This window comes from Raphanus sativus, chromosome 5, assembly GCF_000801105.2.
Source record: "Raphanus sativus cultivar WK10039 chromosome 5, ASM80110v3, whole genome shotgun sequence".
Lineage (NCBI taxonomy): Eukaryota > Viridiplantae > Streptophyta > Magnoliopsida > Brassicales > Brassicaceae > Raphanus > Raphanus sativus.
Window position 1 is genome coordinate 1493513 of NC_079515.1, and position 22254 is coordinate 1515766.

A 22254-nucleotide genomic window follows, 5' to 3' on the forward strand; every position below is an offset into this window, starting at 1 on the left:
GACTGCGTTAAAATTATCCTACATACTCCACAAAATGCATGCTCAGGGCAAAGATGATACGTGAAAGAGATACGATGATCATGACGATTGATGTTTATGACTTGGGGCAAGCCAACACAATTTTTATGTACAAGGAGACCACACTCAAGATATACATAAAGCGCAGTATCGAAGTCTTCAACTTAACAAAGATTGCATGTAAACGTAATTTTACTTAGTAAGAACCTAAGCGGATGCTTGTGAGTCTTGGTATGATTGACAACCAGAGGTGGTGGACGTTTAGTACAATCAACGCACACATGAAGATTGCAAATATAACAATGATAATATGCTTTCCTGATCTAGTGGAGGAACATAAAGCACAATAATATCGTTCCAAATCAAAACCTGACTCAGCTGTGATGATCGTGAGATGATGAGTTGAGTGACAAGGATGATGTACCTCTTTTGAGAGATGCACGCAATCCAAGTGAAAATATACATTATTGCATTCAAGACATGAATAAAAAGGTCCACCAACAGATTCATTGCATACTTCACAAGGGACTTTTTTTCCTCTTGTTTCTTAAATAAAAACGAGTGGATGGTCATGACTCACTGGGTGTTCGATAACAGATGGCGAAGGTTTAATCCCACATATTAAATCCACTTTGTATTCACATGTGGGACAAGTATAACATGGGGGCAAAATCTTTTGCCCACAAGAATCACATGGAGTATCACCTCTTGCTGGAGAGTCAATAGTAAGTAGGAGAGGATGCTCTGGATGGTAAGGGTGATGATTGATCTCTAGTGGGGCTTCCGCACACTCTTTATGGAACCAACGATTACATTGAGCCTCATTGCAAAAGTAGCCGCCGTACAAAGTTTCTGTTACATGGCAGCCACCACATTCAGCAATAAAAAATCGAGCTGAAAGTAAAAGAGGATGCTCGTGAATGGGCAGTTTATGTGTGGATGTTGTTGTATCCATGTTGTATGTGAGCCAAAGAGGTTTTGTTTGTATCATATATATATAAACAATAACAATTAAGAGAAGCAAAGAATAAAGTGCTTCTTACATCAAAACACGACAACGGGTCTTTCATATTCTTTATCTGAATTTCAAAACAAACATAGATACAAAGCTTGTAGCTTTATATAATTCTTTCCCTATACAATAAGTCCACGGACTAAAAAAGAGAACAACATCTTACGGACGAAGGTTGGAATCAATAGTTTATGAAAACTTCATCTATAATTTTCATTGTACATAGTATTATTTAAGATTCAATAACAATATAGGAAGGTAACAAGCAAACTTGAGTTTGTAAAACTTGAAATTTATTCACAAGGCATTGGTGTTATTAACCATATTATCTGCTTACTGGTTGAAATTAATAAAAGAGTAAAGACGATAGTGAAAGGTAAACGAATGGAAAACAAGCAAATGAAAATTGATTCATCAGGAATAATCATATAGCGTTCTCAGTCCAGCTCCCAGCTAGTAAAAACATCCTAAGGAAACTTGCCAAGTGGTTCGGTTCCTTCATCAGTGACCGTAGCCTGAGCGGTTGCGTCTTTTATTCTTTAAAAACCTAAACAGGCCTGTGATATGCTAACCAGTAACCAAAATGGGCCTGATGTTATTTTATAACTGGATTATCGAGTGTGAATGATTTGGTTACACACTTACATTCATTCTTGTTTGACGTTAGTGAACATGCATAGTGCCTTTGTTTATTATAGTCTCCAACATCACTGGTAACGAGGTGGTCCATATCCACAATGCGCAGACCAATCTCGTTGGTGATTAGCATTTTCGTAGGCAAAATCTTATTCGGGACCAATCTGTTGGTCCAACCGACCGATTTGTCTTTTGTTTTATATTTTCCCAGTATGAATTTTGCCGCCAAAGGATAATCTGATTTTGAGTTGCGACATGGGTCCTACGTTTTTCCGATGCAACGTGGGTCCTGCGTCATTCAAATGAATAATTAATATACCAACATCAAGTTCATCTACTAAACTATCAAACAGTTAAATAATCTCTAGTCTGTATATGTATATTTTGTAGAGTATTTTGTTATTATGAGCATTGAAATAACTGAAATTAAGAACGATGTGAATTTTAAACAGTATAATAACGGTGTGCGCCGTCATACTGTTTTCAAAAATAACAGTTTAATAGAGCTGCAAATTTTAAACAGACTAACGAGGGAAAGAATGAATTACACTTAGTTTGAGCTCCAAAAAGCAGTACGCATTTTTATAGCTTTCTTTTACGTCACAGAGTTAAAAATTTGAAAAAATTCAAACACGCAGTGATAGTGACATTGTCGTATATCACGTTGGTCGAGAGGTAATCAGTTATTGTCACATTGGTGTATTTATGGTTATTATTAAATGAGGTATTTGTCACATTGGTTGATTTTCGTTCCATTCGCAAGAAAAGGAACAAATCAAGATGCATGACTAGTTCGAAACTGAATTTCATTTTCATTTTGTTGTTAAAGGTTGCTACTAGTGGATCTGATTCCTAAAGAACTACACATCCAGATTTAAGCTAATACATCTAGACAAAGACAATCATTTGGATTTAGTAACAATACATCATTTCTTTTGCCAAGTGATAGCTTTATCAGAGACCCTAACAAGAAAATCAAACTTAAAGAATTAAAGAAATAATATTGTAAGTTTTATCTGAAAATGAGTATTGGCTCTAGAGAATGTGTATACTACTAAGTACTAACTATACAACTTATTTTTTTTAAATGAAAATAATCAACTGAATAAGGTTCTCTATTTATTACAGTAAACTATTTTTAAGATGAAAACCCCATCTACATTTACTAGGAGATATTCAATATTTAGGGTGAATATAAATCTTCAAATATTGGCATAAAAATGAATGAATCTTACGGTAGTATATAGAAGCTACGAAGGAGTTCCGCCCCATCAGCCTATGCAATGTAAGCTATAAAATCATCTCGAAGATTCTCTCAAGTAGATTCAAGAGGATTCTGCCCACTCTTATTTCGGAGACACAATCAGCCTTTGTGGCTCGACGGTTGATAACCGATAATGTTCTGGTGGCACAGGAAATGTTTCATGCCTTAAGGACCAACCAAAGCTGCAAATCGAAGTATATTGCCATAAAGACGGATATGAGTAAAGCTTATGATCGGGTAGAATGGGACTTCCTTAAAGCTGCTATGGAGAAGATGGGTTTTGACCAAAAATGGATTCATCTGATCATGAGTTGTATATCTTCAGTATCTTATCAAGTACTGATTAATGGAGATGCAAAAGGTAGTATTATTCCATCCCGGGGACTCCGGCAGGGCGATCCCTTATCGCCATTCTTATTCATATTATGCACGGAAGTTTTGATTTTCCAAATTAAAGAAGCTGAGCGCACGAAGAAGATCACAGGTCTAAAAATTGCACGTTCGTGCCCAGCGGTCTCCCATCTACTCTTTGCTGACGATAGTCTCTTCTTTTGTAAAGCGGAGGAAAGTCAGTGTCAAGAGTTGATGAGGATTATTGACGTTTATGGTTACGCCTCAGGACAACAACTGATAAAGAGAAATCTTCAGTTATGTTCGGTTCTAAGGTCATAACGTCCACTAAACAAACCCTGAAAAGGGTAACTGGTATTACAAAAGAAGGAGGTATGGGTACGTATCTGGGGATACCGGAGAAGATATGCGGCTCTAAGCGACAAGTTTTTGCATATGTTCAGAATCGGCTAAACTCAAGAGTGAATACATGGGAAGCCAAGTACTTATCAAAAGGTGGAAAGGAGGTCCAAATAAAATCTGTAGCGCAGGCAGTTCCAACCTACACGATGTCGTGTTTTCTCCTTCCGCAGGAGATCCATAAAAAAATAACGGGAGCTGTATCCAGATTCTGGTGGTCTGCAAAAGCCAATAATAGAGGACTACATTGGGTGGCGTGGGATAAAATTTGTATTCCTCAAGACCAAGGGGGATTGGGTTTTAGAGATTCATATGACTTTAATCTGGCATTGCTTGCCAAGCAAGTATGGAGGCTGCTGATATTTCCAAACTCGTTACTCGCTAAAGTTATGAAAGGCCGATACTACAGATACTCGAACCCTCTACGTGTAGGAAAAGCCAATAATCCGTCCTACGGATGACGCAGCATGTGGACCGCCCGCACAGTACTGAACGATGAGCTGCTGCGATCTATAGGAACTGGAAATGATACAGAAGTGTGGGCTGATTGCTGGATACCCGAAGAGCCAGCGAGACCAGCGAAGCCGAAGGGAGACGTGGTCGATCGGGACCTCAAAGTTCATCACCTAATAGATTTCGAGACGAAGGAATGGAATGAGCCTATAATTAGAGAATTGGTTGCCGATGAAGACGTAGACAAGATACTGCCCATCCAAACAAGCAGGTTGGGAAGGAAGGATGGTTACGTGTGGAAGCATACGAAGTCAGGCTCCTATACTGTGAAGTCGGGTTATGAAGTGATCAATGGAAAGCGGAGAGGGTTGCAGCAAGGAGCGATGATTGAACCAAGTATTACGAAGCTTAAGAAAGAGGTCTGGAAGCTCAAAACGTCAAGAAAAATCAAACACTTCTTATGGCAAGCTTTATCTGGTTTCGTTACTGCAGCAAGTCGTCTCTGCGACCGACATTGTGCGACTGACAGAAGTTGTGTACGATGCGGGGCGGCAGATGAGACGATCAATCATCTCTTGTTCGAATGCCCACCGGCTTTACAGTGCTGGGCATTGTCAGAGATCCCAATCCATCCGGGCGTATTCTCGAGTAATGCTTTGTTTACTAACTTTGACCATCTGTTCTGGAGAGCTGAGGAACTAGGTGTCAGGAAGGAAGCTCTTGAAGTGTTCCCTTGGTTATTGTGGTATATATGGAAGGGACGAAACAATAACTTATTCAATGGAATAGACCCCTCTCCTATGGATACCGTCCAACTGGCGCTCTCAGAGGCAAAATCATGGCAAGTAGCCCAGATTATCCCCTCTGTAGAAGAAGACGCCGTACCAGGAGTTCAAGTATCAGGAGAACGAGAGCGGGCAGGTGCTTCTGCTATCCCTATCAGAGCTGCAATTCGCTGTCAGGTGGATGCCTCGTGGGTCTGCGATGGACAAAGATCGGGACTGGGCTTCGTGCTATGGGAACACAGTGCGAGAAAGCTTTTGGGTCTGAAGAACTGCAGGAATTCGGTTTCTCCCCTGGTTGCTGAGGCTGAAGGACTCTCTTGGGCCATGAAGATGATACAGCAGAGAGGATACCGCAGAGCTCACTTCGAAACCGATTGTCTACAACTCGTTAAGCTGGTACAACAAAAGGAAGAATGACCGTTTATGGTTCATGTCATGGAAGATATCAGTCTTACTTCAAAGTTGTTTGATCATTTTTCTATTTCTTTTACCCCTTGTGAGTTGAACTCCCGTGCCGACCGTCTTGCGAAAGCGGCTCGGTCACGTTCAGACTACTTTGATTATATTGGTGTGGAGACTCCTGTTTGGCTTGTTCATGTAGCTAGTCTATTGGAGTGATTGAGTAATAAAAAATCAATGTCAAAAAAAAAAAAATTATCAAAGTGATGTAAAGCATTTTACCAAATAAAAAAAGTGATGGAAAACGCCAAAAACCATTCTTTTATAAAATAAATATTTTTTTTGAACCAATAAATAACCAAACAGCTTAACAAATCAAACACATCTCCAAAATAGTCACCGCCCAAAAAGAATCCCTTTTTCTTTTCTTGAGAGAGGGAGACAAGTTTGGTCTGGATAAAGACATTCATTTCAAAATTTTGTCTGCAAAATCCTCACGGGGCATTCGGAGAGAGGAGACAGAGGTGGCGCACAAGAATCCTTCTTCCCACACAAGACTTGTAAGAACAATCTCTCTCTCAATCATTATCCTCTGTCTTTAGGTACATGTTCTTCCTTGAAAGTCTGATTCTTTCCTATAATGTTGTTCTCAAAATCTTAAGAATCAATCTCCTCTATCGTTTCTCCTCTAGAATTTATCACATTTTGTTTTTTTTGAAAATTTGACTATTTCTCCATCGTTGATGCGTGTTGGTTTCCACTTTTGAATTGTTCTTCTCTATCTCTTTGAACCAATCATTGTCCCTTACCACATCTAACTTTGACAAAGCTGTGAACATTATAAAGATTGAGATCTTATAAATGATTTAATTGGGTCTTTGAGAGACACTTTATGTTTTTTTTGTGTTGCGTGGATGATATAAAAGCCTATAAGCAGTGGAATGGGAAGAGAAGCTGTTGTTGAGGTGCTTATGGACCGAAACGCCGACGTTTCAAGCGGCAGGGTTCACGTTGCTCCTAAGATAGCTGCAGCTCCGGAGTCCGAGACTGAGGAAGAGATCGAAGTCAAGGAATGCACCAAAGAGGATATACTAAAAGTCGAAACTGCCGAGATAAACTCGCCAAAAACCCCTAAAGTTTCAAAGGTAAAAAAAACTATTTGGTTCTGTAAATAGTTTGAGAGCTGTAACTTTACGTGTCTGTTTAATGTCATGTCTGCAGCGTGATGCTCCTCTTCTTGCTGCGAGGAAACCATTGCAACCCGAGAACAAGAAGCATGTAGAAGAAGACGATGATAATTGCTCCATTGCTTCTTCGTATCCTTTTACTTGCCTCTATCACTTGATCCTTATCTTGCTTATGTCTGTATTTATGTAAGTATTTAATGTTCCTTAACAATATCAGCATGGCATCTTCTTTGAGGAGAGCCAAGTCCGGAGTGACTCATGGAAGCGCTCCAACATTTAGGAGCGCTCAGCGTGCAGAGCAGCGCAAAGAGGTAAACAAAATCTTCCACCTCTCTATTACAGAACAAAGTAGACTGCACGGTAGATCTCTAGCAACGCTACATAAAAAAAAAATCTTCTTTGTTCTGTTTAGTATTACCAAAAGCTTGAGGAGAAAAACCAAGCGCTTGAAGCCGAAAGGAACGAGCTTGAACAAAGGCAAAAGGTAATTAAAAAGTCCAGTTGATTCAGTCTTTTCTGATTCTAAAATGGTAAAAAAATCAATGTTTTTTTTTTGCAGGAAGAACAAGAAGCAGCGTTGAAAAAACTTAGAAAAAATCTCAAGTTCAAGGCTAAACCAGTCCCTAACTTCTACTACGAGGCGCCTCCTGCAAAACCTGAGCTCAAGAAGGTATATACTTAAAAGAACCAAAACTCGAATCTCTCTGTTCTTGTGTACAAATGTAGCTTTAATGTTTATGTATTCTTTTTCTAGCTTCCTTTGACCCGTCCCAAGTCGCCAAAACTCATCCTTTCTCGGAGAAAAAGCTGCAGCGACGCAGTCAGCTCGTCGTCGTCGTCCCGTGAAGAGGTTCCGAAGACAGGATCTAACCGGAACCGACACAGCACCGGAACAGTTCAGAACAAGAACACCAATGATGTGCTGCACGATGACAGCCCTCGTTGCAGATCAGGCAAGGGTAAAAGTGGGCTTAAGCCAGTCAACGAGTCCTTGGAAGAAGCTTCTGAGGCTTGAAATGATGACATGCCTTTGTGTTGTTGGTCTGTGTTTTTACTCTCTTATCTAACTTTGATCTCACCGGAGAAAATTTAAAATTCAAAAACAAAGACTCTTTGTTTGTTCGGTTATATCCGGTATATGTGGTTGGTTCACTATGTAAACCGTCTTTCTCGGTTGTTTTTTTACTTGTAACGTGAAACTTTGATGTTTGATTGTTGAAGAAAACCTCCTAATGTCGAAAATTTATATAATTTTTAGTGTTTTTGCGATTTAATCAAATAAAATTTACAATCGATTGTTGATTGATGCATTTATTTTCCGGTCTAACTTCTTCAATCGATGATTTATATATTTTATGATAACAGAATCCTAACAAACTTATATATCCAAAGAGCAAACCAGTGGAAAGCAAAACCGGCACCAAACATTTAACCTAAACCGGCGATCGAAACTAAGAAAACCCTAAGAAGCCAAAACCAAACCGAGTAAAGCAGATAAACCAAACCAAACGCTAGCACTTTCCCGACCGCCGCTTGAATGATTATGATGGCGACGGTGGTGGGAAGCAGCAGCAGCACCAGCAGCACCTCCGACGAGCGGAATCACTCCTCTTCCACCTTTTCCGCCTCCACCTCCACCACCGCCTCTGCCGCCTCCACCGAAACTACGACCACCTCCACCGAAACTGCGACCACCTCCGCCACCGCCTCCGCCGCCCTTCTTAACAACGATAGATAAAGGCTCCGATTCGTGGCTCGGAGCAGCGGAGATCGCGCGAGAAGAGTGGTGGTTGTGGAGATGGATTAAAAATAGAAAGTATAGAAGCAAAGATGCTTTCCTAAAACCCATAATTGCTGTCTCTTTGCTTTTTTTCTTCCGCTTCCGTGTTTCTTCTTAATTTATACAGATTGTAATGAAAAGGGTATAACAGTAATCTAACAAATTTTATTTTTAACAGATAGCAAGCATGTCAACTTCTGTGAATACGTCAGATTAGTACTTTCTACTTAATCAAAGATTCAAGAAGCAAAACACATCGATGCATATTCGGTTTGTAAAAGCTTACAGTGCCCACTTACAGTTTCAGCCTTCTTCCTCATTGTTAGCGGCTAAACCATTACCAGTTTGATATGCTCAATCTGTCTATGTATGAAAGTTTAGTCTAGGCTCAAAAGTCCACTGTAAGATATTGTTGGAGGCTAAACCATGACTGATCTAAGAAGCTATCATCAACCTATATATATTGTTGCACACCATCTTATATAAGAAAAAGTTAGGCTGAAGCCAAATCGTTAAATGCTTGTTGGTACTGTCACAGAATCCGAGAGTTCACAAAATGATATTAAACGCATATATTTCAAGTAAAATATACAAATTGCAAACCACAGCTACACTTACAAAGACCAGTTTCTTGAATCCAAATCATTCTTCTTCGATCAAAGAGTAGACGCAAAAAAGGACAGGTAGTGACTAACTCTCTTTCATCATGTGTGAGCTGATTGTGAAGACAGTATTCTTGAATGGTTATGCTCACCTTCGTAAGTCACAATTAACATCGAAGTTTCGTCTATACATCGCTCCACATGCTTCCTCGCTGGACAACCTCTCACACTGCTGCACTTGTAGTATCCCCTGCAAAATGAATCAAATGAGTATATAGAGGCAACTTCCACCGAAACAATGTATATATATATAGATACCGTGGATGCGGTGAGCCCTTTATCGGTTTCTGACCATACTTCCTCCATGTGTACTCATCTGGAGGAATATCTGCAATCTTGTTGCTGATTGCAGGTACCTTGATTGATCTTTTCACCCTAAGTTTCCTGTAAACAAACTCTAAAACCTTTACATAACAGTTAACATGTCACATTGACACAGAGAGAAACGAACCTTTTCTTGGAACAATGACATTTGCTTCGAGTTCCGCATTTCAAACTACCAGAGCACATCTTCCTGGATAATCCAGTTAACTGGAACGAGTTTCCATCGTAGTCCACCACACTAGTATCCATACTAAGAGATGATACAAACGATCTTGATCCATTTGATGCACTCGGGGTATAGAAACTACTACCAGAACCATCAAACTTCAAATTTACACCACCGCTATTGCTCCTAGAGTATGCTATTAACTGATAAGGAGCTAGAAAGGGCGGTGGCTTTAACTCCAGGAACGGCTTCTCAGCACACATTTTTTGGCTAAGTGGGTGACTCAGTTGGTGTCTTGGGTCAATCTCATCATAAGAAGCAACAGAAGCTGGAACCATCTGAAGAGGCTCTGGTGCAAGAACTTGAGTGTAATCAGTATCATTACAACAGCAAACAGTGCTCTCCAAGAAGATATGTTGAGGAAAAGATGGCTTAAACTTGTTGTTGATTCTTCTGAACTTCCCATGACCTGACGACCTCTTGGTTAAAAGAGAGGCTACTCTCTTGAACTTGGAAACTGCTTCTCTTGTTTCAACCATGAGAGATTTGGCATCACAACTGGTTTGCTGTTGTGAAAAGAGTCTCAAGACTCCATGGCAGCTTTCTATAGCTAGTTTGCTAGCTGCTTCAACTTCCTCCATTTTTTTTCTTTTAGTTCCTTCCAACCCAAGCTAGTTTTAACACCAATATCTAACTAGAGATCCAAGAGAATCATATGTCAAACAATGTAAACAGATAAGACCTGAAAACAATGTAACATTTAAGGATAATTAGACCAGATCAAGAACTCAACACCTAAACATACTATGATAAAAAACCAATCACCATAAGTTCCTTCCTCAACTGGTTGAATCTTTCCAAATCACTTCACAGGAAGAGCACTGAGTAAAATAGAAACTAAACTCAATTCACTGAGCAAAAAAGATGAGATCTATTGTTTATATAAGGTTAGCTCATAAGAAGGAAACTAAACAAAAAACTCCATGACAAAGAAAACAAGAACCTTTTGGGACACCCTGAAGATAAAATTAGAAGAAATGACCCAGGTGAGATTAATTAGGATAAAACAAAAGAGAAAGATTGTTCCTGAGTTTTTGTTGGTTTGTGAGAGAGATAGATAGATAGAGATGGGTTGGGAAAAAGTGTCAAAGGTTATGACTTTTGCTTTCTCCACTTTGTGGGTGGGGTAGAGTTAAGACTTTTCTTTTTTGCTTAAAAAACTCCCCCACCACCACACCCATTACACATTTTAAAATACAAAAAAAAAAAAAATTCATAATCTTCAAACAGACAAAAGCTAATTTCAAAGCTAAAGCTGTGTAAACAATGTTATATAAATTACAGTAAAGACATTAGGGCATCTGCATCGACAGGACTTTTAAAAGTCCTTAAATTTTTTTTTTTCTTTTTTTTTTTGTTTTCTGTTAAGCGAGAGAGAGAGAAAGAGAGAGGGAGAGAGAGAGAGAAAGTATAGGACGTTTCTTATTCCAGGACAAATGAAGAAAGTGTAAGACTTTTAACATGGGACCCACGCCCGAATGACATAAGGACGGAGTGTAGGACGAACCGATGCATATGCTCTTAGAGCAAAGAGGTGGTCGTTGAAGTCTCAGAGGAGAGAAAAAGAAACAGAGCCCTCTGTACAGGGTCCACACCTGCTTTATGCATTTTAAATTTAAAAATTGAGGTTAAGTAACGGTACAGAAACACGTCTCTATTATTATGTTTTGTTTCTTCTTGTTCTTGTTTTGTGATCATCACAATGATAAGTCTAGTGAATATACTTAGTCAAATGCTTAGGAGTTTCTGTATTTAATGTGTAACGGTATAGATTTCAATACTTCTCTATTCTTATATTATCATTTTTTACTGTTTTTTATTGTTCTTGTTTTGTGATCATCACAATGATAAGTCTAGTAAATACTTTTAGTCAAATGATTATGTGTAGGTGATTCACATATGAAAGAGAAGCAGAAGTAGTAAGAGCATACATGGAGGAGAAGATTACTTGAAAAACTATGTTTAGCATATAGTTAGAGTTAGAGATATTAAAAAAGACTATACAACATGAATTCATTTATCTAAAAAATATAAAATAATATACCATATTGTTTCAAAAATTGTAAAAAAAAAATTGAAATGTTCACTTGATCGAGATAGACTAAATAATGTCTATAAAAACTCTTTTCTTGGTATGTGGTCATTGATCTAAACAAAGAAGACTCTAAATTAAAACAATGGAGGAAAATAGCTTTTGGACTCTATCCATTACATAGATCAATGGTGGAAACTAACTTGCTATCCTCCATTAAAGCACCTCGAGTCTTCTCAAAGTTCATCTGGTCGGGTTGGGCAAACCTAACAAGAAAAGGGCATAAAAACAAGACATATCTGATCAACCCGACCCACTTTAACCTCTTTGTTGGCCGCGTAACTTGTTCGCACGCGGCCATCTCACAAAGAACATACATTAAAAAAAACACAAGAACCAAGAAAGAAGAACCCGTGCCCTTTTTTCAAAAAAGAAAGAAAGAAGAACCCTAGTTTGCACTGCAAACTTTGCAGATACAACCACATCTTCATAACACATTAGCTTTATACACACGTCACGTGATATATATGCAAAATGGTGAGAATAAGAGAAAACCTTACATGGTCAGTCTCAACACCTGCACTTCGGGAGGTCAGAACGACAGCAACAACGCCGGTGGCTTCACAAAAACCAAAACATCGGTTAACAAAACAACTATCTATGTGTGAGTCACCACGAGACATTGCTTGGGAAAGAAGAAAACGTCAGATGATAATGATTCAAGAGAAGAAGACGCGCGTTTCAGAAAATCTTAGTGAACAGAAGAAACTAACCGATGAGGATTTAAACGAGCTTAAAGGATCCATTGAGCTAGGTTTCGGTTTTAAAGAAGAGGCAGGACAAAAGCTCTGTAATACATTACCAGCTCTTGATCTTTACTTTGCAGTGAATCGTCAGCTGTCTCCTCTCCCTTCGCCTAGCAGCAGCCGTAGCAGCAGCGCATTGGCATCAGCTTTCTCGATGAGTATACCTTGTAGCCCAAAGAAAACTGATTCAGATTCATTAAAGATCGTGTGTCCAGGTAAAAAAAGAAAGCTATACATTATGATCAAAGTCATGAAACTGAGTGTTGATTTTTGTTGATGTTTTTGGCAGGGGACAATCCTCAACAAGTGAAGGAGAGATTGAGACATTGGGCACAAGCAGTTGCATGCTCTGTGATGCAGACATATTGATAAGTGTATAAGATTTTCTTTTGAGAGATAGGAAGTAAAAGAATCCTTTTATGGCTGTGTATATACTTTGTGTAAAGGGAAGAAAAAGATAAGAAACAATAAAGGTTTTCTTGTTCGTTAAATTGTATATACCAAAAGGTTTCGATATAGTCTTGGACATGTATAATCATAAAATGAGAAATTCTTTTGATCTTTTGAGTCAATCTGCATCTAACGTGTTGAATGTGTTCAGAGTTGAGAAGAAACGAAAGTTCAAGAAACGTCTTTTTATGAATATTTTGAAAGAATCATAAGCAATATATAAGATGGGCCACTCCTTTTTATCACCCATTAATTTTAAGTGTGAAACAATGAGTTCATTGCCACAGTCAACAAATTGGTAGAACGAAAAGGCCTTGTTTATAGCCAAGACCATCGGTATCCAGTTTATTGAACATTGCAAAGTCCAAAACCAATCCTCCTGTGCTGAACCCGTCCACCATTCTCACCATTACTTCTGCATTCGTCGATGTGTTCCTCACCTGCACCCGTTTAGAACCAAAAGTTCATCACACGTTTTTAATGACTAATTCTGGCAGTTGTTGTCCGGTGAACAGTACGCTGTGGTGCCGCAATAGCCATGATGGCTGCAGCAGATGCATCGTTGTTGTCCGGCCACCGTAGCTACTCTATACAAGAACAGTATGATTGTTATTGTGCTAAGTCCGATCTTTCATGATCGAACAGTTTTTTTGTATTCTCGGTGGTCTAATGCATGTAACTATATACATATATGTAATAACCTTATCTATAGTTTTGTAGAACAATTCATTAAATTATTTGTAACTCTGGTCCAGATCTGCATGTTTAGAGGTAATTAAATAAAACATACTCCGCGTTTTCGTGCAATGGCTTAAACTATGATATTGGGTGTATATTAAAAGATTGTGTCTGTATTTCTATACATATCCAATTCATAATTTGACCTAATCTTTTTTTTCCTTTCAAATGAAAGGCCATGTGACGGGGCTTGCCTTGCTTGGTATCGTCATATGAATATGAACAATCTATCACATAGGTTTACGTATGTACACTGTATTGATCCCAGTTCACACACTATGAACTGTCCAAGATTAATCCCCTAGACTATATTTGAGAAGTGATTTTGCCACATGTATTCTCTACAATCATTCTCACAAAAATAATATGACATGGCTACTAAAATTGATGACATGTCTTATTGATTAATATGACATGGACAATTATATTTAATATTAATTTATATTTTGGATAAATTTTTTAAAATATGGTAATAACTCATATATTATATTTATTTTCGATTTATATTTTTGAACTTTTTTAAAATATGGTAATAACCCATAAATCATCATTAAAATAAATATATTCAATTATGGCATTTCAAATTTCGAAATATCATTTAAATTAAAAATATTTCAAACATATATACATATTTTTAGAAAAATAATTAGATCATAAAATCAAATTAAATCGTAAAATCATTAGTTTCTTATATATATCTCCAGATTTTATAAATATTTTTAAATTTTAATTTTTGACAATTATGAAATTTTCATCCCCTAGACTATATTTGAGAAGTAATTTTACCGCTTGTCTTCTCTACAATTATTTTCACAAAAATAATATGACATAATTACTAAAATTGATAACATGTATTATAGATTAATATGACATGGAAAACTATATTTACTATTAATTTATATTTTTGGTAAACTTTTTAAAATATGGTAATAACTAATATATTATATTTATTGTCAATTTATATTTTTGGACTTTTTAAAAATATAGTAATAACTCATAAATCATCTTTAAAATAGATATATTCAATTATGGCATTTCAAATTTCGAAATATCATTTAAGTTAAAAATATTTCAAAAATATATACATATTTTAAAAAATTATAAAAAATAAATAATAAAATTAAATTAAATAGTAAAATCATTAGTTTCTTATATATATCTATAGATTTTATAAATATTGTTTAATTCTAATTTTGACAATTATGCAATTTTATATATTTATTTAATATATTAATTAAAATAAATATATAGAAAAATCTACCTAAGATTATAATTTTAAATATATACATGACATTCTTAAATATAATCAAAATAAATAAAATTATTTTATCTTAGTTTTAATGTTCAGTTAAATCAAGTTTATATTAAAATATTGATAAAAAAAAATTTATAATATTAATAAAATTAAATATAATTTATATTTATCTGTTAAAAATATTTTAATTTTTTTTTACTGCACATGGTGCAGGAAAACACCTAGTTATTGTATAATTACAAAGTTTTATAGTTCAAAAGAAAATTACAAAGTTTAAAGTTAGTGGTATTAGCTAAAAGATTTTTGTTTAAAGTGAATCTGATGGTATAAACTCTTTGTGGATCGAAAGTTTGCCAAAATTTCATCACTAACCTTAATTACATTTACTTTTGTAGCAAAACATTTGTTTATTCTATTCCGTTTGTCTAACGTTCATCTCTTCATCTATTAAAACTTAAAAGCAATCTTCTAACCTAATTCGCCTTCACGTTACTTTTTCTGTAAACTAATTCTCTTGTTAATCAGTCTCAGCTAGTTCTGGGCATTCGGGTCATCGGGTCGGGTTCGGGCCGGGTCCTTTCGGGTCCGGGTCTTTCGGGTCTACGAGTTTAGGACTCGATAGGGTAATTTCAAATTTTTGGTTCCGGGTCGGTTCGAATCGTACCGGGTCCGGGTCGGATCGGGTCTTATATAGTTGGACCCATTCGGGTAATTAGAATTTATCGGTTCGGTTCTGGATCGGGTTCGGGTCGGGTTCGGTTCGGGTTCGACCTAAAAAATATCTAAAAATACCTTAAAAGCATCTGAAAATATTAATATATCCGAAAATATTTGACATTTTATTTAAAATTTGTATTTTTATTATATTAAAATGTGTATATATACTAAACTATGCGAGATTGATCAATAATTGGTTGTCTCCTAATGGCTGATCCCTTTGCTCTGTAGATAAATAACCCGTCTTCGATTCTCTCTAAATTCATTTTATTTAATTTACATTATTAATTCGGGTACCCGTCGAGTTTGGGTTCGGGTCGGGTCGGGTCCAAGACCCGCGGATCCTCTACAACAAGATCCGATAGGGTAATTTGATCGGATCGTTCCTACCCGGACCGGATTTTTCGGGTCGGTTTCGGGTCGGATCTTCGGGTCCGGGTAAAATGCCCAGGCCTAGTCTCAGCTTTATTTTGTAACAACGATTTTTAGACTGCTCCCTGGGCAAACTTTACAAATAAATAAATATATGTACTTACTTTACAACGAAGTTACTATTTGTTCTTGGTGTATTAATCTAGCTATAGTAATATAAAATTATCAAGAAATTAGATAAATAGATAAAGGAAATATTTTTAAAAAAAAAAGATCAAAGAAAATATTATTGTTGTCACCTACTATTGTTTATTGAGGCGATGGATGACAGCGTACAACAATAATAGAGCATGCATATTGAAGACAATTTATTTGTAATTCATTAAAATACTGTCCCCCAACAACTCTACATTATTGGGTGATCCACATGCTCTTGCCCCGTCCACTATCACACATTACCTTGATCAGTTTAAAGATTTTCGTATATTGTTCAACGAAAAATACCAAGAATGATAAATGTAATATTCTAGAACATCAATAAATTGTAACTTAGGTGAATACAGAAACCAAACACTCATTGAAACTTAGTCCAAATAAACATAAATTTAAGACATAAAGGTATTGCTGGATGAAATTAGTAGTACTAAAATAAATATCTTACATGAGATTTTTTTTTCATGTCATTTAACGATCCGCTTAATAGAATCAAATAAGAAAGGGAGTAAAAAGATGGTCCAAAATAAATTAATAATGAGTTTACAGTCGAAAAACAAATACACTAAACGTGAATTATAATTTAGCACATCAAAAGTAACACATTAAGATGTCTTAGGGATATACCTTATAGACAATACAATAATGCGTAAAAACAAAAGTTGTTCAAAGCGGAAATATATAGATGCCACCGAATAAAATATACATACATATATATGTATATTATATAATACATATAGCAAAAAGGGTTTAAATTTATAAATGTAATACATCACAATATTATTATTACTATTTATGAATATTATACGCAAACTCCCTGCTCGTAACAGTAGTTTCGAGCCGGTTTGGCTTTTCTCGGTTTGAGATATCCAACCGGATCGAACCGGTCTTTTCCTTAGAGCTCTCAGCTTCTGTTCCTGCACTTTTCTAACGCCCTTGGAGCTGCAATCAATCGATCATAGTATTAACAAAAAGTGCATATAATCTTATAGTTCATTTTTGGATTAAAAACACTAACCAAGTCCGATTGCTTCTGATCCCTTCATTATTCTTATGCGTTTGCATGAATCAACAAACATCCTACAAAAACAATCCAAACGAAAGTAATAAATATTTGTGTCTAGTTGCAGCAAAATATTAAACTATAAAAAGATATAAAAAAAATCCATTTAGATATTTTTATAGATAATACTCACTCCCACGGTACGTCTCCTACAAGCATCCAGTCTCCATCTTTATCTTCATAAGTTGGAACGTAATCTGATCCATTCAAAAGATCGATCAATTTACTCTCGTTCATAAAATCTTTCATTCCTTGTGGTCCATAGCTGCCTGAACAAGATTATACGATGTATTAAATAAAGAGTTTTTCTTTAATATATATTTTGTATATAGTCTTATCTTATATTTACCTATGGTGAAAGAGCTGAACATTTTGCTTAATGCGTCGGAGAGATCTTTGTAAGTTTTGTAGAGTTTCAAATCAATTTTTCTTAGGTACGGTGCACCGTCCATGCTAACCTTCACGTAAGCTGCGGTAGCACCAATGGAGGCAGATGAGGTGGCTCCGTTGCTGCCGGAAGTTTTTTCAGTTCCTTCAACGGCATCTATGGTGGTTGGCTTTTGGCCAGACATGACGTTCTTCCGGAAAGATCGTACCGGCGGCCATCCCACAACTTGTGCCCTGAAATTCCGTAATTATATTTGGTTGTTAATTTCAAATATATTAATTAGGGTATTTAGTAAAAAGTATGTAAAATAATCTATTTACTTAACACGTGTCGGATGTTAGGTGGATGTAGTTGTCCAAATATTAATTTAGTTTATGTAGATAATAAAGTAAAGATTCCCTATGTTTTGTATTTTTCTTAATTCTTCCCGACCAAACCTTCAAACAAAACACTCATCAACCTAGCTATATATATATATATATATATATATATATATATATTTTTATTACATATAAATAATCTTATGTAAAACTGTTGAAAGTAAAACTGAAAAAAAATCACAGATCTCTGGAGAATTATTTGCATAGCTGCTCTAGTAGCGTAATCATTCATCGCGTCAAAAAGCCTATCCATCTCTTAGCTAAGCCATAACCGGTTCGTATTATTGCTTATACTTAGAAAGAATCGTTAATACAAATATTAATAAGAATAAGAATATAGATTAAAATTTAGTTTCTTACTTGGCTGGTGGTTTAACGACCTTCTCCTTCATAGTATTCAAATCAACTCCGGAATCTGAATCCATAGCTGTTGATGAAAGATTCAGCTTGAGATCAACGGTCTCAGAAAATCCTCTTTTCCCATTATTTTTCATGGCCATGTCTCCTCCGTGATTGCCACCAGGCAGCCCTAACCTCAGCTCCGTCGCCTCAAAATTGATCATCTTGCTTGATAAATGATCAGCAACAAGTAATAAATTAGATGATCAGGAACGAGTATGAGAACAAAGATTTTCTTGTTTCTAGGGTTTTTTAGTTCTTTTGATTTATTCTTTCAAAAACTAAAACGTTTGAAGAGAGAGATAGAAGGATGTGAAATGTGTTTGAAACAAAGGGCTAAATATTGGATCGTGTGTGGTATAAAATATATATCGTTTGTCGATTATTATTTGAACGGGTGAGATGTTGCCACGTGAATGCTGGGATTGGTTGGACCATAACGAGTGTTGTCGAGAGATAGTGGTGTCATGAATGGCGTCACATTCCCAGAATAATTGCGGCCAAGCCAGTGTACAGAGGCCAAGTTGGCGCAGTTTTTCTTCTTTCTGTTCCATGTTTTTAGGTCTTTATTTTATTTTGTACGTATTTCTCTCTTTTTAATGCTTCAGTTGATCCGTTTAAGTTATACAATTACTTCTAAAATGCAATCAATCTTGTTAAACAATACAGAATAAACCAATAATATTAACAAAAGAGTGTTTTGTCGGAAATTATTTTTACTATTTGAATTAAATGTAGAATAAAATGACAGCTAAGACAGTGTGGGACCCATTGATGGGAAAGTTGTCAGCTTCAAACATGTGTTTTGATTCCATGGATTCGTTGTCCTTCATATGGGCCCCACCATTCACAAGCGATATGCTCGCCTTATTTTAATTTAAATTAATGATTTTTGATATAATAATGCCGAGAAAAATAATTGAAATATAAAATTTTAAGAAATTTAATCAAACTAAAGTCTTGGTCTGCCATATCGTTTTCGTAGTATGGTTCCTCCATGTGCTTCTGTCTTGTTTGTAAACTATTATGAAGTCAAAAGAAAACTACAGATTAAGGTACATTTATTCATGTAAATGTGAATATTCATTTACCATTGTCAGATGACTAGCACTATATATGTAATAAGCAAACATTCCCTTCTTATCGATGCTTAGGAGTATGATATAATGTTGGGATTAATGCAGTGCTATATTAGACATGAGTAACTCAAACAGGTACAATAGGTTAGATAGTTGATCTTTTATGAAAATAACATAACTAAGATATTAGATACAAAGATCGAGCTCAAACTCACAGAGAAACGAGAGAGAAACGATGAAGAAGAAGAAATGAAAATTTGTTATTCAATATTATTCTGTTACAATTGAACCAGTGTATCACTTATTTATAATAAGTACATAACCGGTATTAACCGTATTAAACCAACATACAATGTATATAATCCAATACCCCTCCCTCAAGATGGAAGATACAAGCTATGTAATCCCATCTTGGACAGTAAATGCTTGAACAAACCCGGCTGAACTGCTTTGGTAAAAACATCGGCCAGTTGATTATCTGTTCGAACGTGTAGAGTCTTCAAGAACCCGCTCAACAAACGTTCCCTCACCACATGACAATCATTCTCATTGTGTTTGGTTCGCTCATGGAATACGGGATTAGAAGCAATGTGAAGTGCAGACTGATTATCACAAAATAGATAGCAGGACCTGAAGGAGAACAATGAAGGTTACGAAGAAGAGAAGTTAACCAGACCAACTCACATGTAGTATCAGCCATAGCTCTGTACTCTGCTTCTGAGCTACTGCGAGACACTGTAGGTTGCTTGCGACAACACCACGAGATCAAAGCATCACCAAGAAATATACAATAGCCAGTAACAGAGCGTCGAGGACATGCGGCCCAGTCTGCATCAGAGAATGCAGTTAGTTGAGAAGCCTATGTAGCAGAGAAGAACAAACCTTATCCTGGATCATTCTTCAAGTAGCGAAGTATACGGTTCGCAGCTTGGAGATGAACAGAACGAGGCTGAGACATGTATTGACTGAGTTTGTGAACCGCGTATGTAATGTCAGGACGTGTGTGCGTAAGATATAGTAGACGTCCCACAATGCGTCGATACACAGAAGGATCCTCAAGAAGATCACCATCAGTACTTGACATCTTGAGATTAGGTTCCATGGGCACAGAGAGAGGCTTGCAACCAAGTAATCCAGCATCTTCAAGTAACTCCAAAGCATATTTTCTTTGGTTTATAGAAATGCCAGTTTCGTTTCTAGGAATTTCAAAACCAAGAAAATACTTTGCTGGACCGAGATCACGAAGCTTAAAAGCAGCCTTAAGAACATCTTTGAAAGCGACCACAGCATCATCATTGCTCCCAATAAGCAGTATATCATCAACGTAGACCAAGATAGCCAAGAAAACATCAGAAGTACATTTCACGAAAAGTGAGTGATCAGATGGAGCCTCAGTAAAACCTTCAGCTAGGATCACACTTGATAACTTCTGATTCCATTGACGAGATGCCTGTTTTAGTCCATAGAGTGACTTGTGAAGCTTGCATACATAGTTCTTAGGCCAAGACTTGCCAGTTAGCTGTGAATATCCAGGAGGCATTGTCATGTAAATCTCTTCGTCGAGGTCACCGTTAAGAAAAACATTACTGATGTCCATTTGTGTAATAGACCAGTTCTTGCTTGCAGCGAGACGAAGGAGAAGACGAACAGTGCCCATCTTAGCCACAGGAGAGAATGTGTCTATGTAGTCAAGTCCTTCAATCTGTGTATAACCCTTAGCAACCAAACGCGCTTTGAATCGTTCAATAGTTCCATCAGGGTTAAATTTGATCGTATATACCCACTTACAACCAACGGGATGTTTGCCTGGAGGAAGCTCACAAACAGACCAAGTTCCAGTATCTTCTAAAGACGTCATCTCAGATTTCTTAGCAGCAGTAAACTCCTCAGATTTCAAAGCCTCAAGAAAGGTTTTAGGTGGAGTTGAGGTAGTGATAGAAAGGATAAAGTTCTTATAGGATGGTTTAAGGTTTTCATAAGAAAAGAATGATGATATAGGGTAGGATGTGGTATGGTTAGAAAGAGAAGGAAAGTCTGAGATTCAGTTAAGAAGATAACAATGATATTCATCAAGGTAGGATGGAACTTTGGTTTGGCGTTTGGGACGGGATGTGGGTACGGTATCTCCTGATGGAACAGACGCATTATTGGAACTAGAAGGAAGTGAATTTTGGGTAGTATCATGAGTCGGAAGAGAAGCTATAGCAGGAATAGAAGTCGACTCATGATCAAGAGAATGTGAAGAAGATGAATCAGAAAAAATTGGTGGAGGTTCAATATCAAATGATGCAGGAAATAATGACTCAGGAACAGGTAAAGGAAGAACATCTTGAGAGAAGATGTTTTCAGTGGGAGGAGAGGTAAAGAAAGGAAAGATAGACTCATGAAAAACAACATCACGAGAGATAGAAACAGTGTGTTACTCAAGATCAAGAACCTTGTATCCTTTATATCCTTGTGGATAACCAAGAAACACACAAGGTAGAGCACGAGGAGAGAATTTGTGTCTGTCTTTCAAGAGGGTAGAAGCATAGCACAAGCATCCGAAAACTTTAAGATGGTCATAAGAAGGAGGTTTAGAGTTTAGAAGCTCAAAAGGAGATTTGTTTTTCAAAAGGGGAGAAGGGGTTCTGTTTATAAGGTAAATGGCAGTAAGAATACAGTCACCCCAGTATTCTAAAAGAATGTTTGATTGAAAATGAAGAGATCTTGCCACATTTGAAATGTGTTGATGTTTACATTCCACAACAGAGTTTTGTTGTGGAGTGTAGATGCAAGAGAAATAATGAATGATTCCTTTTATTTTGAGTAAAGAGGTAAAAGAAAGCTCAGGAGCATTGTCGGATCTTATAGCTTTGATTTTCTT

At 36.7% G+C, this 22254-nt stretch overlaps 5 protein-coding genes across 6 annotated transcripts; 2 read left to right on the top strand and 3 right to left on the bottom strand.

Moving 5' to 3' along the window:
* Positions 1 to 5692: 5692 nt before the first annotated feature.
* LOC108856862 (protein WVD2-like 1) lies at positions 5693 to 7749 on the top strand. 2 transcript variants are annotated; one of them, XM_056986274.1, is made up of 7 exons: positions 5693 to 5919; positions 6244 to 6462; positions 6539 to 6633; positions 6722 to 6815; positions 6917 to 6988; positions 7064 to 7174; positions 7259 to 7749. In XM_056986274.1, exons 2-7 carry the CDS (start codon positions 6259 to 6261, stop codon positions 7517 to 7519), a joined length of 837 nt encoding a protein of 278 aa, XP_056842254.1. In that variant the 5' UTR covers positions 5693 to 5919; positions 6244 to 6258; the 3' UTR covers positions 7520 to 7749. The 2 variants fall into 2 exon arrangements, with proteins under 2 accessions (XP_056842254.1, XP_018486263.2); XM_018630761.2 differs by having other exon boundaries at positions 5693 to 5877.
* An 83-nt stretch (positions 7750 to 7832) lies between these two features.
* On the bottom strand, positions 7833 to 8394 carry LOC108856863 (cold shock protein 2). The gene has a single exon (XM_018630762.2). It carries the CDS (start codon positions 8351 to 8353, stop codon positions 7967 to 7969), a length of 387 nt encoding a protein of 128 aa, XP_018486264.2. The 5' UTR covers positions 8354 to 8394; the 3' UTR covers positions 7833 to 7966.
* Positions 8395 to 8795: 401 nt separating this feature from the next.
* Positions 8796 to 10414, bottom strand: LOC108857266 (probable WRKY transcription factor 39). The gene is made up of 3 exons (XM_018631225.2): positions 9398 to 10414; positions 9205 to 9330; positions 8796 to 9136 (listed from the first exon to the last, which is right to left on the bottom strand). Exons 1-3 carry the CDS (start codon positions 10075 to 10077, stop codon positions 8989 to 8991), a joined length of 954 nt encoding a protein of 317 aa, XP_018486727.1. The 5' UTR covers positions 10078 to 10414; the 3' UTR covers positions 8796 to 8988.
* Positions 10415 to 11585: 1171 nt separating this feature from the next.
* Positions 11586 to 12852, top strand: LOC108860765 (uncharacterized). Its single transcript, XM_018634617.2, has 2 exons — positions 11586 to 12549; positions 12624 to 12852. Exons 1-2 carry the CDS (start codon positions 12063 to 12065, stop codon positions 12701 to 12703), a joined length of 567 nt encoding a protein of 188 aa, XP_018490119.1. The 5' UTR covers positions 11586 to 12062; the 3' UTR covers positions 12704 to 12852.
* Positions 12853 to 16640: 3788 nt separating this feature from the next.
* On the bottom strand, positions 16641 to 18653 carry LOC108839294 (auxin-responsive protein IAA16). The gene is made up of 5 exons (XM_056986391.1): positions 18271 to 18653; positions 17492 to 17763; positions 17276 to 17411; positions 17098 to 17159; positions 16641 to 17021 (listed from the first exon to the last, which is right to left on the bottom strand). The coding sequence occupies exons 1-5, from the start codon at positions 18471 to 18473 to the stop codon at positions 16984 to 16986; spliced, it is 711 nt and encodes a 236-aa protein (XP_056842371.1). The 5' UTR covers positions 18474 to 18653; the 3' UTR covers positions 16641 to 16983.
* Positions 18654 to 22254: the final 3601 nt, after the last annotated feature.